This window comes from Setaria viridis, chromosome 7 (assembly GCF_005286985.2).
Source record: "Setaria viridis chromosome 7, Setaria_viridis_v4.0, whole genome shotgun sequence".
NCBI classification, from domain to species: Eukaryota; Viridiplantae; Streptophyta; class Magnoliopsida; order Poales; family Poaceae; genus Setaria; species Setaria viridis.
Genome location: NC_048269.2, coordinates 15,772,680 through 15,792,826, shown reverse-complemented (window position 1 = coordinate 15,792,826; position 20,147 = coordinate 15,772,680). Strand labels below are relative to the sequence as shown.

General features: G+C 43.1%; 1 protein-coding gene and 1 long non-coding RNA gene across 2 annotated transcripts; both read right to left on the bottom strand.

The window, feature by feature from the left end:
• Positions 1-11,954: 11,954 nt before the first annotated feature.
• Positions 11,955-15,173, bottom strand: LOC117865396 (mitochondrial inner membrane protein OXA1). Its single transcript, XM_034749588.2, has 5 exons — positions 15,114-15,173; positions 14,861-14,992; positions 13,927-14,025; positions 12,505-12,559; positions 11,955-12,417 (listed from the first exon to the last, which is right to left on the bottom strand). The coding sequence occupies exons 1-5, from the start codon at positions 15,129-15,131 to the stop codon at positions 12,200-12,202; spliced, it is 522 nt and encodes a 173-aa protein (XP_034605479.2). The 5' UTR covers positions 15,132-15,173; the 3' UTR covers positions 11,955-12,199.
• A 1,552-nt stretch (positions 15,174-16,725) lies between these two features.
• On the bottom strand, positions 16,726-18,496 carry LOC140223377 (uncharacterized). The gene is made up of 3 exons (XR_011898813.1): positions 17,566-18,496; positions 16,943-16,987; positions 16,726-16,806 (listed from the first exon to the last, which is right to left on the bottom strand). It is a non-coding gene; the product is annotated as an uncharacterized lncRNA (long non-coding RNA).
• Between the last annotated feature and the right edge of the window lie 1,651 nt (positions 18,497-20,147).

Genomic DNA, 20,147 nt, shown 5'->3' with positions numbered 1-20,147 from the left:
TGGCCAGTGCAAGATCTTGCTCCGAGTGAACTTCCACCATTTATCAGCTAGGATGAGTGAAATATTAATGGCCCTCCTCACTAACTCGTACCGTAAGCAGCTATAACCTACTTGCAGAAAATTTACTTCTCCGGAAGATTGAGTTGAGTGCACTAGCTAGAAAGTTAAGGATTATTGAGATGACCAAACTAGGCGAGCTAAAATTAAACTGTCGTTAAAGCAAAATGGTTATGGCATAATAATAATTCTGGGCGTAGAAAAAATAGCATGTTGGATATGTTTGTGTACCGTTTAATCTTCCATTGCCTTGTTTGTAATTTTTTTGACTGCCACTTCACTAAACATTAGTATAAAATCGTTTCACTTCAATAGTGACATTGTGACAAACAAGTACACCTGAACTGTCAAACGTTGAGGATAAATAAAGCAAAACACCTGGTGGTCTCAATGCAGGTTGTCATTTTTATCGTGACAAACGTACGGTTTCGGTGTGATTTTACAGTTAATGGATCAGAAGACTTGTGTTTTTTCTGCTGTGTTCTGAACTGTTTCCATATACATCCTCTGCTTTACATTGAAATCAGGAAATGGAATGATCCCTCTAGAGGACATCAGTCACTAATGTATCCAAAGCATAACTTATGTTTTCGTAGCTGGTATTCTCTTATATGTTTATATACAATATCCAAGGCATTGCTAGCTACAGAACCTGAATCTAAGGCACTTTTTCATGTTTTCGAATCCGACCTTAATTGGCTGTCGATCGATCACCCAAGACAACCTGCATAGGGAAGTCCATTTTTCTTTTATCTTGAGGACCACAATTGATCAGTGTAGAGCATCTCGAGAAGTTTCAGAATCACGATCTACATATTCTGATTATTTGCCACGCACAAAATTTTTATCTCGTGGATACTTCTGCACTGCGCATGCAGCTCAAGTTTCCGGAGCATCCCATTCCAACAATCACGCGCTCTTGTCTTTGGCTCACGAGCAACCATAATTAAGTTGGCATGTGTTATGCTTAGCTATTCTCCTTTTACACTCAACTGAAGAAGAATGAGCTTCGGCTTCTGGTTGTTGCACCCAAGTACACATAGCCAATACTATTTATGAGCTACATGTGCCAAATAACATGAGCATTGTTAATACCAAATACTAGCAGAAAGTTAATACTCCCTCTAGAAGATGAAGCTATCCGGTGTTGGTATATTAACATTTCAGTTGGGCAGATCACTTTTGAGACACGGAACATGCAACCTTAGGTCCAGAGAGGTATTGTAGGTGAGAAGATTGAGGGGGTGTTTGGTTTGAGTTGCTTATGCATAGGCAGCTAAAAATAAGCAACTTTTAGCCTAAAAATACCAAACACCCTTACTTATTATGAGGTTGCTTATGGGGCTGCTTATGTTGTTTATGGGGGCTAAAAGGTGCACTTTACACCTCTTGCCCTCATTGAATGCCTGGTTGCCTTTCCTCTCTCTCCCAATGATTAGGGGCAAACATGACAATGTCCACCTCATTCAATGCTCATAAGGAAGGGTATCCAAACAGCAGGACTAAATATAAACAACTTCAAATAAGCAACTTTTAGTTGCTTATGATAAGCAAGGAGAACCAAACAGGCCCTGAATTCAACGTTTTCTTTCTTGCATTGGAATAATGCAATTATCTCATAGGAAGAATATATAGTGTTCCATTGATAGTGTAAATTAAGTGGCGGACCAAGATCGGCAACTGTTCCCTACGTTTTTCATGGACGATGCTATCAATTTAACCTAGCTACTACACTAGCAGCAAATTAAGAAAAAATAGTTGTGTGTGTAGGAATGCTGCCAGAACAAGTCTGAGTATCAAGCTGGAGGCAAACTGGTTAATTTTCACGATGCTGAATTTTTTTTTGGCTGCTAGTAACCTGCTACTGCTCTATAGTCGTCGTCGGCAGCCAGCAGGCTACAACAGAAGTCTTGAAGCTGGACGGACGGAATGGAAGATCAGAGCCACCCCTGGTGTGTAGGCAAGGAGCTACCATTGTGTCCATCCTTGTCGCGGTTTCTGTAGCAGACCAGAAGAAATTTTTATCGGTGGTCTCAAACTCTCAATGCAGGTTGTCATTTTTATCGGGACAAACGTTTTGGTATATGATCGTAGAGTTAATGGACCACAAGAAATTTGTTTTCCCTGTTGTGCTCTGAACTATTTCCATACACATTCTTTGCTTTACATTTACATCAGGAAATGGCATGATCCATCTAAAGGACATAAGTCAGTAACGCATCCAAAGCATAATTACGTTTTGTAGCTGGTATTCGCTTACATGTTTACAATATCTTTGGTTCAACTGTTCATGTAGCTGGAGGTCTGAGTATAATTGCTTCCAGAAAAGGTCTGAGTATCAACCTGGAGGTAAACAGGTTGTTCATGTAGCTGGACGGACAAAATGGAAGATCAGAGCCACCCCTGGTCTGTAGGTAAAAGAGCTACCATTGTGTCGTCCTTCCTTGTCGCGGTTTCTGTAGCAGACCGGACCGCATGGAGCCTAGCTAAGAAGAGTCTCGCCAGAGACTCCACGTCACTTGGTCCAGCAGCAGCAACCATGACCTGACAGAGAAGCTTGAGAAGATACTGTTCCCGTCTATATCCCTATGCCTCCCTTTCCTACAGTATCATATCACAAGGCATTCTTGCCTTTCTTGCCGGTAGAACGACCAAATATACAGAGGCAACCTATGACTATGACTATACAACATCTCATATCTTATTTATAAGCAACACGTATATAGCTTGGCCTAGGAACATGATGCACGTAAACAGATATTTGCCAGTAATTTTCTGCCCATTTCCTTGGACCTGTGATGGATCAAACATTTGCCGCTCGCTCGGGTGACTCAGGGGGCGACCATCCGTACACCCGCGTTCCGCCCCCCGCCCCCCGCCCCCCGCCCCCCCCCCCCCCCCCCCCCCTCCGGCGCCCGCCTGCCCGCCCGCGACGGCGGTGGGGTCTACAGCCATAGCAGCGTCCCTCGTCTTGATCTCCCCTCCTGTTCTCTCCCGTTTTGCTCCATCTTGCCCCAGATCTAGATCTCCTTGGTCAAATCGAGAGCCTCCTCACGGGCGTTCCCATCCCCGGCGGCTGCACCTCTCCCCACCCCCCAGGAGCGCCCCTTCCCCCCACCCTCTCCCTCGGTCGCCGGGCTCGGTGCTCCCCTACGCTGGCCTTTTGGCTAGCGGGACCGTCATCTGGCACGGCGGTCTTGAGGTTGGGTGGATGGGGTTCTGCCGAGTGGCTCGTCGGCCGCCGGTGCCCTCCATTATTTGCACAGACATGAATCATTGATGCAAACACCACGATGTAGTTGTCCGTCTGTTGGTGTATGGTTAGGAAGCGATTGTTTGTGACAATGTCTGCAGTTGCTGCCTCGCTGCAGCCTATGGGCGACGCCGCGAGGATGAGAATCAAAGCATGGACTTGACCTGTCAATTATCTTGAAGTCAACATAGAAATTCTTCAGGGAAACAACCTTTCCCTCTAGAAATTCGATCCGATCCGTTAGTCCAGCCACTAAATCTACATGAGTGTCATGCCTGTATGCTAGATTGATACATTCAACTAAGATTTGGATTCAGGCAGATTGCAAAAAAAAAAAAACGAAACTAAATTTCTAGGTATGCTGTTACGTGTCATTATAGATCTAACACTATTAAAGATTTAAAGAATAGCTTCTACACCCTCTTTTGCAGGAGCTGCTCATGTCTTCTCTTGCAGTAGTCCAGTTCTTTTGATTTTTGACGTTGCTGGAAGGAATCGGTGCTCGTAGCCTAAGAGGGGGAGAGGGTGAATTAGGCAAGTTTAAAACCTTAATCTATGGCTTTCACTACTTTTACATAAAACATAAACTAGATCATGCTATCAAGATGAGCAACTATGGTTAATCTAGCATGAAACTCTCATCCCAAAACAAGTTTTACAACCTAAAGCCAATCCTAGTAATATACTACACTAAGAAAGTAAAGGCACCCAAATCGCAAGAATGAAATGCGGAAACATAAGAGGTGGGGATGAGGGGAAGCAAACTCTTGACACGAGGATTTATGCCGTGATATCCGTAGGCACTAAGCCACCACTAGTCCATATTATTGAAGCACTCACAAAGAGTATTGTTTCCCGATCACCAAGTCTCTTCCGGGACACCCTTGACATGCCATAAAGGCTCAGCCACTAAGTTCATGCCAAGTTCCTTGGTCACCTTGATGTCATCTCCATTAAGGAGCCTCTTCATGAAGGAGGGGGTCTCCACATCCGCCGCACACAGTCGTCAATGCTGCTCCACACCAAGCCGGAGAGTCGAAGACTTGCCGGTGAGCCACCAAGGCTCCAAGGCGTCGGCACACCTTGTACAACTTGTGGTTCGCTCATTGAACCGATCACAAGGCAGCAACACCTTGCACTCTCTTTTCTGTAGGCCCATCCTAGCACTAATCACTCTCCTAAACTTGTGCTAAGCTTTTGATGAATCACTTATGCACTTTTGGTGGCTTGGATGCGTTGTTGATGAGTTTTGATCTCCAATGAATTCCTGCACACTCCAGCAACTCCAAATGGGCGAGTGGAGGGGATATTAATAGCCCAAGGCATCAAAGAGCCGTTTTTCCAACAGCTAGCTAAAGTGTACATCGGATGGTCCGATGGTATGCTTTTGAGCAGCATCGGAACATCCGGTGCTACTACCTGTTGACCTCCCCACGCCCAAAATTTACTTTTCCAATCATCGACCTATTCCATCGATTGATACGATGCTGCCTCTAGTGGCCATCGGATCATCCGGTGCTAGGCATCCCAACCCAAAAATATCTCTAGAACTTTGAATTGAAAATTTGCTTCATCTGACACTGTCTTCATCTTGAGCATCGGATCATCCGGTGCATGCTTCTATCTTGACTTTATTTGCACCAATTTATCCAATGCTTACAGAGACAGGGCATCGGATTGTCCGGTGGTTGACTTGTCTTTGCCACTGCTCTAGGAATTGCTCCGACGCTTCTAGAATTGAGGCCATAAGAAGATCCGATGGTCTTGGCTCATTTTTCTTTGCAGCATGGTGACCGACTAATTCGTGGGGGTCGCAAATGTGTAGGTGCAACGCATCGGTGCTTGTTTTTTTCCTTTGTTTATCTTTGATCGTGGTTGCTTCCTTAGGACCTAGAATACCTTTAAGATACATTCTAGACACTTTCTTAGTCCTAATGGTCATGTTGTCACATAATTATCAAAATCACAAACTAATGGTCTAATGGGGTCATGTTCGCTACAATTGCGCACACTGAGCTGATGATGCGTCTGCCAGAGGAGGGAAACAATATGTTGTACACAGCCCATGTTCCAGGCGCCTCCAATTCCAAGGGTCGATCTAGCTCATCAGCTGTGTACATCAATCATAAATAAGTTCGCACGTGGTATTTTTGTTCCCCCGTAAATTTCTACTAGTAAAAGAAGAATCAGTATATGTTGCTGAATCTACCATCAGGTGCCTCCTAGCCAATACTATTTATTGGCTAGCATCCATCAGAATAAAATTAAAGATGGTGGGGGTCCCTAGGTCCTGGTCTATCTTATCAGCAACTAGCTAGGAACACAGAACTGGTAAATGGAAGCTTCAACACGAAGATCAGAGAGCTTGCGCAGGAGTTACCCGCATCAGCTCTTGCAGTAGCCAAGTTCTGATATTTAATTTCGCGCGCTGCACAGACGGCGACGATCATGCTAGAGAGCGGCAGGACCATGGATCTCAAGTTCCTGGTGCCCCTCGTTCCTATCATCAGTTCCCATTTTTTTTGTCACCGTACCTTGCTATGGTAACTTCGCCGTGTGGAAATTCTTGTTCCCCTGGTGAGTTTCTGCTGGTGACTGAAAAATGAGCTAGCGCTGCCAAATGTATATCATATATACAAGGAGTGAGTGATTTGCAATTGCTATTTATTATAGCTAGCTTGTTGGAGAAACCGAAGATGGAGTACACTAGAAACTCTGGTAGGTCCCTATAAAATGGGACCTTAAAATGGGACACTCATATTACAAAGACAGGCAACCCAGCTTTTTCGTACCCATGTTTTACTTACTAGATTCAAGAGACTTGTATGCCAACAACATTAACTATCCTTAATACTAATGCGTGATATAAAGTCAATTTTTGCAGGAATCAGTTTCTTTTGGCTAAAGTGCCTTCTTTGTTTGATGAACACATGAGTGACGTGACCCTACTGATTATATATAAAAGGAACAAAAGAAGTTTGTACAGAAAGGACAAAACAAAAAGAAAAGGAGAAAAGAAGAAAAAAAAGGAGAGGTTGCAATGCTGATATCAACCTCTTATATCCGGGAAATAGCTTAAGTTTGCTCTATGTATAACCAATCCGAAGATTGAGTTCAGCTTTTTTATCTTCGAATAATGCAAATTGCTCCTAGGAAGAATAGTGTTGCATTGATTGTGTAAATTAAGTGATGGACGAAGATCGGCAACCATTTCCCTACTGTTTTCATGGACGATGCTATCATCTTAACCTAGCCTACTAGCCTACTACACTAGCAGTGAAGAAAATCGCTGTGCGTGTAGGATTGCTGCAAGAACTAGTCTGAATATCAAGCTGGAAGCAAACAGGTTAATTTTTTTCACCATGCTGAAAGTTTTTTTTGTTTTTTTGTGGGTTGTAGAGGGACGGACGGAAGAATGGAAGCCCTTGTGTGTATTGGTAAAGGAGCTACCATTGTGTCCATCCTTGTCGCGGTTTCTGTATAGCAGACCGGATAACATGGAGGTTTAGCCTGGCAAAAGAAGAGTCTCGCCAGAGACTTGCATTCTGTGCCATCGTTGCTTTGCCCAGCAGCAGCGACCATGACCTGAGAGAGAAGGTTAGAAAGATAATGTGTTCCCGTCTTTATCCCTATACCTCCGTTTCCTACAGTATCATAAGTTCATAACACAAGGCATTATATTCATGCCTTTCTTGCCGGTAGAACGGCTCAATAGGTTTTGTCCACATCCTATGACTCTATGAGACTATGAGAGGTACACGACTACAGAACATCTCATCTCTTATTTATATAAGCAGCACATAGCTTGGCGTAGGAGTAGTGTTTAATGGATATATATACATGCATAATGCACATATGATATACAGATATGTGCCAATAATTTTCTGCCCCTTTTTATTGGATCGTGAATAGTAATGTGTGGTGGATCAAATGTTTGTAGTTCCATTACTGTTGACATTGTGTACATGGCCCGTAGACAAAGTTATATAGACCCAACCTCCACCCTAGCTTGGTCCTCTCTAAAGTCCAACACACTACTGACTATGAAAGCAACCAACTAAAATCCCTCCTTTACTATGAAATACTCCGGTCGGCAATGTATGACGTTTCCGACTGGAATTTTGAACTATAAGCAAGCTAATTGGCCGGTCATGAAACGCCATCTATTACGGACCGGAGGAGTAGTATCACGAGGACCGTGAACAGTGAACACCGGTTATTACTGTAGGGAGTAGTTACTTAATTTGACATTTTTGCAGCTATTAGCGTGCACATACATCAATCATTGACGCACCCACCACGACGTAGTCATGTAGTTGTCCATCTGTGGGTTTTATCCGCGCGAAGGTGAACACTATTTTGTATTTTTGTGTATTTGAGGTGTGCATAGCTTCGAGCCAGGAAAGGGATTCTGTTTTGAATAGCGTTTCAGGCCACCATCAAGTTGCAGGAAAGGGACTCTGATGGTCGAGAACATCTAGAGCCGTTGTCCTCTGCATGCCCTCCTTTAGGGATATATCAAAGAGTTTAAATGTCATAAAAAGATGGATGTTGTATATAGCAATATACGAGTGAAAAAAACTACAGGATTACAGACTCGTGCTTGAGGTTAATCCAGTTTGGTGAACTGCATTATTTAAAAAAAAGAAACAAAAGCATGGAGTTGATCTGTCAATTCTGATCTCAACCTACAAATTCCTTCAGGGAAAGAACCCTTACCTCCAGAAATTCTGATCCATTAGTCCAGCCACTGTGTGTACATCAGTGCCATTACTGTATGGTAAATCGATACATTCAAACTAAGATTTGTATATTGAAGCAGATTGCGGATTTCTTGCAACAAATAATTAAGAAAAAAAGTGTAATTTTCGTCCCACAAATATTACAAAAGTATAACATTCATTCCTCATGTTTCATTTGGTGCAAATCAACACCTTAACTAACTAAATCGGTATATTTATTATCCCCATCTTAATTTAACAATGATTTCGTATCATATAATATTGGTTTAATTCATGTAATCATCTCCCTAATCATTGGTGAGCCACGTAGGGTGCTTCCTCACGGCACTCGTGATTCACCAACCAAGATGCAACTCCTTGTTCTGACGTGATATAGTACCCACAGCCATCACTCATTCTCTACTAAAGGTTGGTCAATGAAATTCTTGATTTAAGTGAACTTCTACAAGTGAAAAAAAAAGAGAGACGAGTTCTCATTGCTCTTGTTCTAACACACCAATTAGTGCGTGCAGCTAATACCATTCATTATAGCTTGCATTGTGTGAAATATTAAGCGTCACTTGCACTACGGGACACAAGAAAATTGCCGAGTGCCAGGGACACTCGGCGAAGGGCAAAATACACTCGGCGAAGCGGCAAACGATACACGGCAAATTTCGAGTCGGCAAACACGGATTTGCCGAGTGTTTTGGTCGCGCACTCGGCAAAGTCTTTGCCGAGTGGCCACGAAACACTCGGCATCCAATTTTTGAAGAAAAAAAAATCCTGTTCCGCGGCCGCCGCCACCATCGGCCGCCAGCTCCGCCAGCACCACCACCACCGGCCGCCACCACCACCAGCTCTGCCACCACTGGCCGCCACCACCGCTAGCTCCGCCAGCACCACCACCACCGGCCGCCACCACCGCCAGCTCCGCCAGTACCACCTCCCATGCCGCCATCACCACCGGATCCGGCGAGGGAAGGGCTGGCGCTACCGGATCCGTTGAGGGGAGGGTCGGCACCGCCGGAGAGGGTCGGCGCCGCCACCAGGCCCCCTCCCCTCGATCCGCGGCCGCCGCTCGGATCTGGCCCCCTCCGGAGCCCCCTCCCCTCGAGCCGCCCGGATCTGATCGGCGGTGGAGGGAGGGAGGGAGGAGGCCGCCCCAGCCGCCAGATCTACCGGTGGGGAGCGGGGCTGGGAGGGGGCGCCGCTCGCCGGAGAGGGTGGGGAAGGGGCGCCGCCCGTCCGGGAGAGGAAGGGCCGGAGGAGTTGCGCCGCCCGCAGGAGAGGGAGGGGAGGGGCGCCGCCCGTCGGAGAGGGAGGGGAGGCGGCATCCGGCGGGAGGGAGGCGGCGTCCGGCGGGAGGGAAGGGGCGGCGGGAGGGGAGGAGGAGGGGGGCGGCGGGAAGGGAGGAGGGGGGGCAGCGTGAGGGGGAGGCGCGGGTGGGATGGGCGGGGGCGGCGTGCAGTGAGGGGAGGCGCGGGAGGGGGGGCAGGGGGTGTCTTGAGGGGGGGGGGCAGTGAGAGGAGGCGGGCCCGGCCGGTACAGGGAAAAAAAGTCGCTGAGTGTCCTTTGTGAACACTTGGTAAAGGGTTTCTTTAACGAGTGTCTACCTAGGACACTTGGCAAAGTTTTTTTAAAAAAAATTAAAAAATATCCAACAGTTTCAAAAAAATACCAAATTTTCACACGAAACAAGATATGTTCTCTATTGACTATACAAAAAGTTTTGTAGTTAAACCGAACTCGACCGTCACTTCGACTCTAAATTTTATCGAATCCTTCTCAAAGTTACTATTCTTCTTCTGAGATGCTTCGGTTTGTAATCATCATGCATAATGAAATGTGCAAAACCTTCTCAATTTTTTTCCACAGCCTCCACGTATTATATCATCACATCATAACAAATCTCATGATTTTGAGACTTTGCTTGTTTTTTTACAATTTAAAAATACTACTGCCACACGTTCATGGTCGTGTTTCCTGAACAAGATGTTCAAAATTTCTTTTCATTTCATGGGTCAGGTCTCAAATTGGGCCAAATAACATGAATATCATTTTTATACTCATTTTGTTCGATAATTTGAATCACTTGCAGTTCAAATTTGACTTATATCAAAAATTTCCTTGAAATGCAATTAATTAAATAAATATAGCAAATAAATCCAAAAATATACCAAATTTTAACCTGGAGTACCACATGTTGTATGTGGGGAGTAGAAAAAAATTCAAGGTGAAAAGAGGAAAAAAATTATTTTTTTGCCGAGTGTCAAAAAAAACACTCGGCAAACCCCCTGTCACACCCGGTTTTAAAGGCAAAACCGAATGCTACCTATATGTATGCCAGGATCAAGTTTCATACATATAGTGACATCATTAGTGAATAACAGCAACAGTATCACGTAAAAAGATACAAAGACTTACGAAACCATCAGAGATATACAGCTTGATTATGGAAACGGAGGCTCCAAACTTCGCAGGCAATCGACTGGGGCTGCGTACGCCTAAGACTCAGCACCATCTTCACAATAACTTCATAGCATCTTCTTCTTCTGAGCAACGTTGTTTATAGTAAGGGTGAGCACTTGTCGTACTCAGCAAGTGTGAGGAGAATATGAATGCAAGGGTTAAATAAGGAAAGGCTGACCGGCTGACTGCATTAAGCATTTTTAGTTGGTCAAATTTTATTAGCACCTGATTACTAAGGTATAAGTATATACCAACCCACAATTAATATAAACATAAATATAAGCCATAAGCATATGGCACAACCATAACCATAGCATAAACCGCAATTTAAATCCATCTTCAAGTATATTACTCATGTGAGGGTCCAGGCCGCTCTTGACCGTGAGCACGGCTGATCGATCAGTTTTACACTCTGCAGAGGTCGCACATCTTTACCCACAAGTCGCGTAAAAGCTCAAAAGAACTTTAGACCCAACCACGCTTGTGCTGATCAGGCACAATACCACACTTCCGAGGTGTGATTGCATAGGGACGCTACGAGGCCTTTACAAAGATTCGCTAGCAATGTTTGACTAATGAATCTTTGTAAAGGCCTCGTAGCGTCCCTATGCAATCACACCTCGGAAGTGTGGTATGGTGCCTTGCAAACACCGCATGGTTGGGTCCAAAGTTCTTTTGAACTTTTACGCGACTTGTGGGTAAAGATGTGCCACCTCTGCAGAGTGTAAAACTGATCGATCAACCGTGCTCACGGTTAGGAGCGGCCTGGACCCTCACATGATAATATTATCGGAAGATGGATTTAACTTGTTATCATTTCATGCATATGTTGCTTACTTTATTTATGATCATGTTTAATTTCGGGAGGTATGAACTTATATTTAGTTAATTGCTAATAAAACTTGACCAACTTAATTAAAAGCGAATGCTATTTATGCCTTAGCCATACCTTGAATTAGCCTTACACTACACTATTCCCCACGACTTGTTGAGTACCAACCATAAGTGTACTCACCCTTGCAAAACCGCTGTTCAGACCAAGCTAATTGGGACGAGGAGTATCTACACGACTTTGAGGAGTTCTAGGCGTACGTTTCTTCAGTCAGCTGCCTGTGGAGTTGTCGTCGTCTTTGGAGTTCCACTGCGTAATAATTAGACTTTGTGGTTTATTTGAGACTTTCGGTCATGTAATAATGGTTAATACTCTCTTTATTCGATGTAGCACTGTCTTTGTTATTCACTATTGCCGTACATGTGTGTAACTTGATCCTGGCGCACATGTATTTAATGCACTCGATTTTGTCCTTAAAATCGGGTGTGACATATTTCTAAGTTACCATGTACATGCCCAAGCATGAAGGAAACAATTAGCTTCCATTTGAGCCAAGCACTTAGGTACAACAATTAGGTTACAAAATATGCACGTACTAAGAACATCCAATCAGATATACTTGCACAAGATTGAACTCGACCTGGCTGCATTTTTAAGCCATCACTGGGTCAAAAGATCTCAATGATCCAATGTTAACTGCGAAGCCCCTCACTAGTCACTTCAAAAAAAAGGGAAGTTGTAAATGTTGTATAGTGCCGATTCTAATCCTGAATTGAATACAACATTGCAGCTATGGCAGGCCGCAGGTGCGCTGCTGTTTAGTGGTTACTCTACAGAACTGAGCGATAAGGATAGCATCCACATTTAACTGTCCTTTTCCGATTCCTTATCAGACTTATCCTTGACCTGGTCAATGCTAGAATCAGAAGCTTCTCTTCCCTCCGGGGGAAGAGGTTCTTCATTCTCATCGACTGGATGTGCAGAATCTTCAGCAGTTGGGCCTGTTGGTCCATCAGAGGAGGAGCATGTTGGGTTATTGAGCTTGCTAAATAGTAGTTTCTTCACAGCTGGCTGGTGAAGAACTGAAAATAACACAAGTGTATGTACTAAGTGCAATGGACATAAAACCAAACCATTTGTAAGGTATAATAGACAATGACAGGAATCACCTATCGTTTGTGCAAGAGATGCAAAGTTCCAAGTGACCAAGTAGCAACAAATTGCCTGGGCAGGAGAAAAATTGAAAAAGCATTTCAATGATCAAACATTTGAAAGCTAGGAAGAATGCAATGGAGTGAGAAGCATTTTAAGTTTGTAACACTTATGTGTCTAAATATTTATATCAGTTTACCATGAGAGAAATAGTTAATACACATAGCCTTGATGTCCAAAAAAAGTAATGGACCATACTGTACAATCGGTGGACAAACAAATGGACTAGCTGCTAACAAGTCAAATCTTAACAGCTACATGGAACTGTAGTTTTTGATGAAGCAGTGGTGGGTTTCATCAATAACCTTATCCAATAGCATAACCAAAAGCTTCCGTTACTAAATTAGGTTACATAAACAGCAAAACCATGTCTTTCAAAGATATAAAAGAATTTGAATTAAAATTTCTTGACGACCTACCTCACAACAGATTAAGATTCCCTGGTGCATTGCATGTGCTCAATAATACGATTTGAATTAGGAAACAGGAATGTATCTCAAAACAAAATAAAGATAAGATATATGCCACTCCAGAGTTGCTAATTTTCACATCTACATTCGTAAAGTCCCTCTGTGAGCCGCTGCTAAATTGCAATAGTTTTAAAATATGCCACTATGGGGCCAGACCATTCTTGGTTTCTTTCAGCATTTTTTCTCACCTATGCATGCTCTTTGAAGCATACTAGACCTGAGCAAAAGAGCCAGGCCCAGCCCAGCCTGAGCCCGACGGGCTAAGGGCGGCCCGATACTCATTTAGGGCTGGGTGTGGAGTGGATTTTTTAAGTCCAAAAAAATCAGGCCCATCCAAGCCCAGCCCAAACAATAAAATTAATTATATTTACCCTGAACATTGATGGGTGGCTCGGCCCGAGCCAGAGCCCGACCTGAAATGGGCCCGATTTTGTTGGCCCGATAGATCCGATAGAAACCAGGCTTTTTGCCAGCCCGGCCCGGCCCGTACTGTCAAAAAAGACAGGGGATACAACAACTACTTACAAACTTGGCCCATAATTGAATATTTAAAAATGACCTCTTTGCAGTGCCATTATTATCAAAGAGAATTTTTCTTTAACAGCCTATATCAAAACAAGCAACTCTTTAGTGAATTTTCTAATATTTTCAAAAGTAAACTATGCTCTTATATCCAGTGTCTTTTATTTCAAAGGCAACCATCACCCCAGGCATCACTGAACTAGAAACATGCAGCAAACAGAAACATGGATCCACTACATAGTTTAATAGTGCTCAGATCAAAATGTTCCACCACAGAAATTCTCTTGTCTGATGGCATCATGAATTACTGGCATAGCTCACAAAACATGATATAACTATTAAGGAAAGGTTCAAGCATGAGCAAATACTATTATACAATACATTTACCTTTGGAAAGCTTGCTGCAAACGGGAAAGTTAAAACTAATAATATTCTCACAATATCCGTCCCAAGAGATCTTTCTCTCTTTGTATAATGTAGACTGAACTGCAACACCAAAAAGTATTTTTAGTTAACAGTTTAAAGTTAGGACTGAAGGTGTACAAGAGGACAGAAGGAAACGCTAACAATGATGGGTTCAAATGTTCCTCAGACTCCATAGGTCAGTTGATTAATAATAGATTCATGAGAACAAATAAATTAATAAAGCAACTGTAGAGGAATAGGCGCATTGTAAGAAAATGGTAAAAAAAACCTGCTACTATTTGCACATAACCATTATTCAATAACAGATCATGACTCATTATTGTAGGATGTGAGTGTGTGGTCACATATAATTCTTGAATTGATAAAGAAAGATTAATACATGACCACTTTGCATTAAAAGAATATTATCTAAAATATATAGCATCAGTCTTACAGAAGCAGCACATCATTGACGAAAAATGGAAAGACCATATTCATTTACAAATAGAATTCACGTAAGCAAACACACAAAATAGAAAGAGAAAAAACTGCATGCAGGATTCACAGGTGGAAGTATACGCCCAGAACTTGCTTTGGTCAAGTGGTATACCACAGGCAGTGACATGTACCATGAATCTTCAGGTTAATATTTGCAAGAGAGACAATCTAATGGAGCCATTTGCAAATTAAAAATTTGAACTTCACATGACAGAATAATAATCAAATTGAGATAGGATATTAATGGTGAAAACAACAAACACATATAATGATCTTTCCACATGGCATTACAAGAGGCTCAATTGGCAATCTAAAGAAAATTAACAGAGCAAATATTCAAAGCATGTATCAACCTAACCTTAAATTTTATAGCACAAGAGGGAACATACGTATCAATCAGATCAACTACTGAGCATACCTCCAATCTAAGCAAGAGGGATAGTGATACCATAGCTGGAAAGATGTATAGGGCATCAGGAGTTGTCAGATCAGTAAACCAGAATGCACCGCCCTCTTTTAAAGATGGGTGTTTCTGAACCATGTTTGATATCTAGAAGCAATATAGAAGAATGAAACGTCTGTGAGAAAGAAACAATGAAGTTGGTGGTGATGGTAAAACATGTGCATCAAAGATTAGTTAACAGATGTTCCGACATAAGGGGTCAACTTACAGCGAAGTAAAGAGCCATAAAAGTATATGGTCTCCCAATCGAAATAAACACCAGAGGACCCAAACTGTGTGAACAAAGGCAAGCATTTTGATGTTTGTTAGAGAAACCCATGCAAGCTCCCTAAAGAAATCAGGAGCAACAGCTGTCTCCGTGACTACGAGATAACAAAGCATAAAGGTTGGGACCAGCAACATGGGATTATTAAGGCCAAGTAGAGAAGTTAATAATCAGAACAATGGAACTAGTGGACATATAGCATATTAACATCTATGATGCGTAACGCTTACAAACTATACTTTCACAGCAATACAATATAAACAAGGAAATCAATCTTCTTAAATTAGCAGCGAAAAGTGACCGGACGGGCTGAAGGAGGTACAAAATATAGACAGCACAACTGTAAGAACCTTTTCCTGTTTGGAATTGCAAATGCAAGTACACAAATAGTGCTAGCAAACTACGCTTTTATGGACATATCTAAGCTATGTATAAAGATTGTTTTTTAGAAAACATGGATAAGCAAGTGCGAGACAGTCATTGTCTCTGCCTGGGGTCTGAGTCTGGCAGTCATAGAAACAAGTGTGTCAAAGCAGGCAAGAACAGCTCACACATCTACTTCTAGCACATAACAGTATAACACGTAGATAAAGAACTTTTCGAAGAACAAATCAACTATTAACAATGAACTGAAGCACTAATTAAAGAATCAAATCAATTACATGCCACCACACAACGTGCTTAAGTCTGATTTTCCTTTTATGTCACTCGTCAATGCATAACGCAAATAATAGAGTTCATAAAGCGTTAACTTTTGACATGGATAATCCATTGTTGGGGGGAATGGCCCAGCCCATGAAGGAAATGGGCCTCATGTAAAGGATCAAGGGCCTACTTGTAATTGATGTACCCACTAGGGGCTTGGGGGCAAATTGCTACCTTCCTCCATCCTCTATATAAAGGACCTAAGGGGTTATGAGGAGGGGACTCACTTGAGCTCTCCTCACTTGCTCTCATGTTTTGTGCCTTTATCTCTCCTATTTCTACCCTTCTACCCTCCCTCCTCTCTTTTCCATGTTTAGAGGAGTAACATCCCCAACATCCATAACATAAATGCTTGTGATGTCCTATTATAAAACTTATACTCTAACCAAAAGCATTTCATCTCATTCAATCAAAATCGACTGTGGCATCAGATAAGGTAATCTAACATTACATGATCATGTCTTAAATAGAGACATTAAGGGTGTGTTTGGTTGCATGTATCATTTGGTTCATGTATGAAATGGTTCAAGATAGATAGTTGTCTTTTGTTTGATTGGTTGAACCGTACCAACTCATCCAAGATGATGCCATACCACTTGGTATAACTATCTACTAAGAATGGTGAATCATATGATTCAAGCAAATTGGTTGAACCATATCATCCAGGATCATCCATACACGCATCATGTGGTGCATTCAACCAAACACACCCTAAGTATACTTCAATAGTCCAAAGTCATGATTGAACACAAGAAAGAAAAAGCTAGGCAATAAAAAAAAAACTCTCTTTCACAGTTTCATGTTAACATTGAACACTAGACGCTTCCTTTCATCCAGCAAGAGACAATAAGCATCTTAAAATAAGCTCATACCTTTTTAAGAAAGAAAGTGCTCTGTCTACAGCTTCGTGTTCTGATTTCTCATCCTTAGCCTGCAGGAAGATCTTGTGCAGTCAAGTTATTTGGCAATAAAATGTAAATATTATAATTTGAAATAGGGGTAGCAAGAAAGCTAATGCATTAAATATTTCTAACTACAGCAAGCATGAATAGTATCATGATACATACCCTTTTCAGCAGCGTTGCAACTGCAGAGGATTCCTGATGTGCCACCTATTTAAGCTCAAAAGTGAAAGAAAACAATGCTTAATACTGTCAAGTTCCTCATAACATATTAAAACTAGAACTTATCTCAGTTACTGTTGTAAAGTTTTAGGACTTATTTGGGATGCAGGGGCATCATTTAAAACAATTGACATCAGATGTGAACCTGGCAAAAATTCCACATTCTAAACTCCGAAAAAGGCTTTGAGATAGCAGTGACTTCATACACTTAAATCTGCCTAGCACACATTTACTAGTGGATACTGCATACATGCTACTATGTGGATAAGAAGTTTTAATTTGTGAATCATCACTGCTTAAACCACATATTACTAATGGATATTACACCAGTTTGCATCTGTTAGATGAAAGATTCTTTTAAGTCCATAAAAGAACTGATCAGGATGTGGTTTCATTATCATGAACAAATCATACAATTCCGAACTTGAAGGTGAATGTTAAATTGTGGGCATGCAATCCTGCTTACCTAGAATTCTAAATATTAGTATATATGTCAATATGTGTTTGTTCTAACAATTCCAAAGTAGGAAAACAAAGAGAGGTAACATTCCTAAATAAAACCTTACACGAATTTGTTTTCTGGCGCTGAGTAACAATGTGAGCAACATCGATTGTAGCAGCACCGTGGAGACAGCAATGGAAAGCCACCTACGGTTCAAAGAGGCCACCAATGGAGAAGGTGATAAAAATTCCAACAATAATTAAGGTCGCAAGGACACAAAATCCGCAAACCCCTAACTAAACCCTAACCAGTTGAGCCCGGTGAAGGAGTGGACAGCGTCGATGAGGTGCTGCACCGCCACGACGGATAGCGAAGAATCCTCCGTAATCCACGCCACCTCGCTGGGAAGGCTCGCCGGGGCCGCGGGCGCCGCCGCGGCGCCGGTGAGGACGGCGCCCGCGTCCGCCACTCGATGGGGAGGCAACGAGGAGAAACCGCGGCGAGATGGACCAGCGCCAGCGAGGTGGACGCCAAAGGGGAAGAGGGACAGGGTTTGGGCCGCTGTTCTGGATGATTGGGGGAGCGGGAAGTGGGGTGACCGGAACAGGGGCTGCGGGGGATGAAGGGGGGATGGGGTGGTTGTGGCGTCGCCGGAGCAGTGCTCGGCGAGGAGGTGGGGGAGTCCGGCGTGGAGGCGGCTGGAGAGGCGGGAGGCAAGGCTTCTCCGCGCGGCCGCGGCGAGCGCCATGGCGGCGCTGCAGGAACAATGCCGTCGCCGTGTATTTGTGGAGAGATCAAGCTTTACTGTTTATAACCCTCGTTTCGCAAGCTTTTTAAAATATGACATTGAGCATGCGAATTTTTTCAATTCGGGGGATTTCCACCTTTTCTCTATTTCACTCTTTTTATTTTATATCCCTAGTGAATGGACAGGTATGCCCATGCCTTATCCTCTGCATCGATTAGATTAGGACTGGCGTATCTTCTTCTCTTTTGGCTTCGTCGATTTACCGCTGCCATAAATAGTTTCACCGATTCGCCAATAATAACACCTGCAACCTTATTTTTCTTGCCACTACGGTGTTTCCAATCCATTTTAATTCTCTCTCCCATACATACCTACGTGAAATAACAATATTATCTTTTTTTTCTAAATGCTCACGTTCCAGATAAGGCTGTTCGGAGATGTTCTCGAGGACTGACAGCACGAGCGCCACGGTAGACCCAGATCCTAGCGTCGCCCCTGCTAAAATTCGTACGCTGCAGTCTGATTGACATGAAACATTAAGAATTAATTTTACACCTAACAATATCATGGTTCATTCACTCATAATGAGTTCACAAATTCAGTCAACTTCGTTGCAGGATCCAAGCTGCAATCATTTAGTATACAGACCATAATTTAAAATAGCAGTCATCATATAATTTAGATAGCTGAACAAAATAGCAGTGATCACACAGTTTAGATGGCTCAACGCATTGCTGCCTAAACAAAATAGCAGAGTCATCACGCCGGCCGCCTGAGCATTGCTGCAGGCCGCCGAACACCACGCGTTTTGCTGCGCTCACATGGCACCGCGCGTGCTTGGCAACTGCAGCGCCGCCGCATCCTCTCCGCCAGCCATGGCTGTGACCGCCTGGAGCAGGCCCCACCGCCGGTATTAAGCGCCACGGCTACCTCGAGACGGCGCCGCATGGAGGGTCGTCCGGTCATGGGCGGACCTTCAGTAGAGCGTGACGACGAGCAACCAGCGCAAGCTCGGGGAGGAGAGCTGCTACCCTCTCCGCCGCCGGCAGTGAGGAGCACAGCCTGAACTCGCGGCATGCTTCACTATATGGCATCGCACGGGGGAGCAAGAGATGCAGCAGGCTGCGCTGCACGGCCGCACAGCAGCGAATCGGAGCGGGCGACGAGGGAAAACGGAAGTGGCAAGGTCAGGCTCATGTGGAGGCCACTCCGGCGTGTTTCAGGTGGCGGCGGCAGTAGCACCAGAGCGCCGCTCTGTCTGGCAAGTGAGGCTCCAGCGATCCAGTCCAACGAAGAGATAAGGAAAAGGGGGCAAAATGGTCATTTGAGTTGTGTCTGGGAATAAAAAAATAAGACAAAAGAACAGAAATAAATAAAAGAGAATAAAACCATTCAGAAACAATCCATACGCAGAGGGTTAAATTTCAAAAGGCATGCGAATTGAGGTCTATAAACGGTGAGGCTTGCGAATTCGATGTGTAATATCGAAATTTCTCTTATTGGTGAAGGGTAAATTGGTAATTTTAAGAGAAAACTGGTTCGACACAATTTTCATCAGTAGATTAGATTTCTTTTAAAATTTCAATGGATTTGATCGATTTAAATGAATTTTATAGAAATTCCAGGGCTATCTCTTTCCCAAGACTATTTAAATTCTTTTGTATGCAATCCTTATCTAACAAATTTATCTAAAAATGATTCGTTCATAAAAGAAAAGCCTGCAACTTTCTGCATGATGTGCTACTGGTCTATGTGAGAGCGTGATACAATGTTACTTTTGGAGAGAGGACATATCATGGACAAAGCCGAATAATTTGTTGTTTAGTTGCAGCTGAAAATTAGTTGTTTTGGTTTCAAATATCATTACTGTTTAAAATATCATTTAATCGAAAGTTCGTATAAATCTCTTCAAATATAGTCAAAGTTTGAATACCCACTAAACTGTGTATTAGATCAAT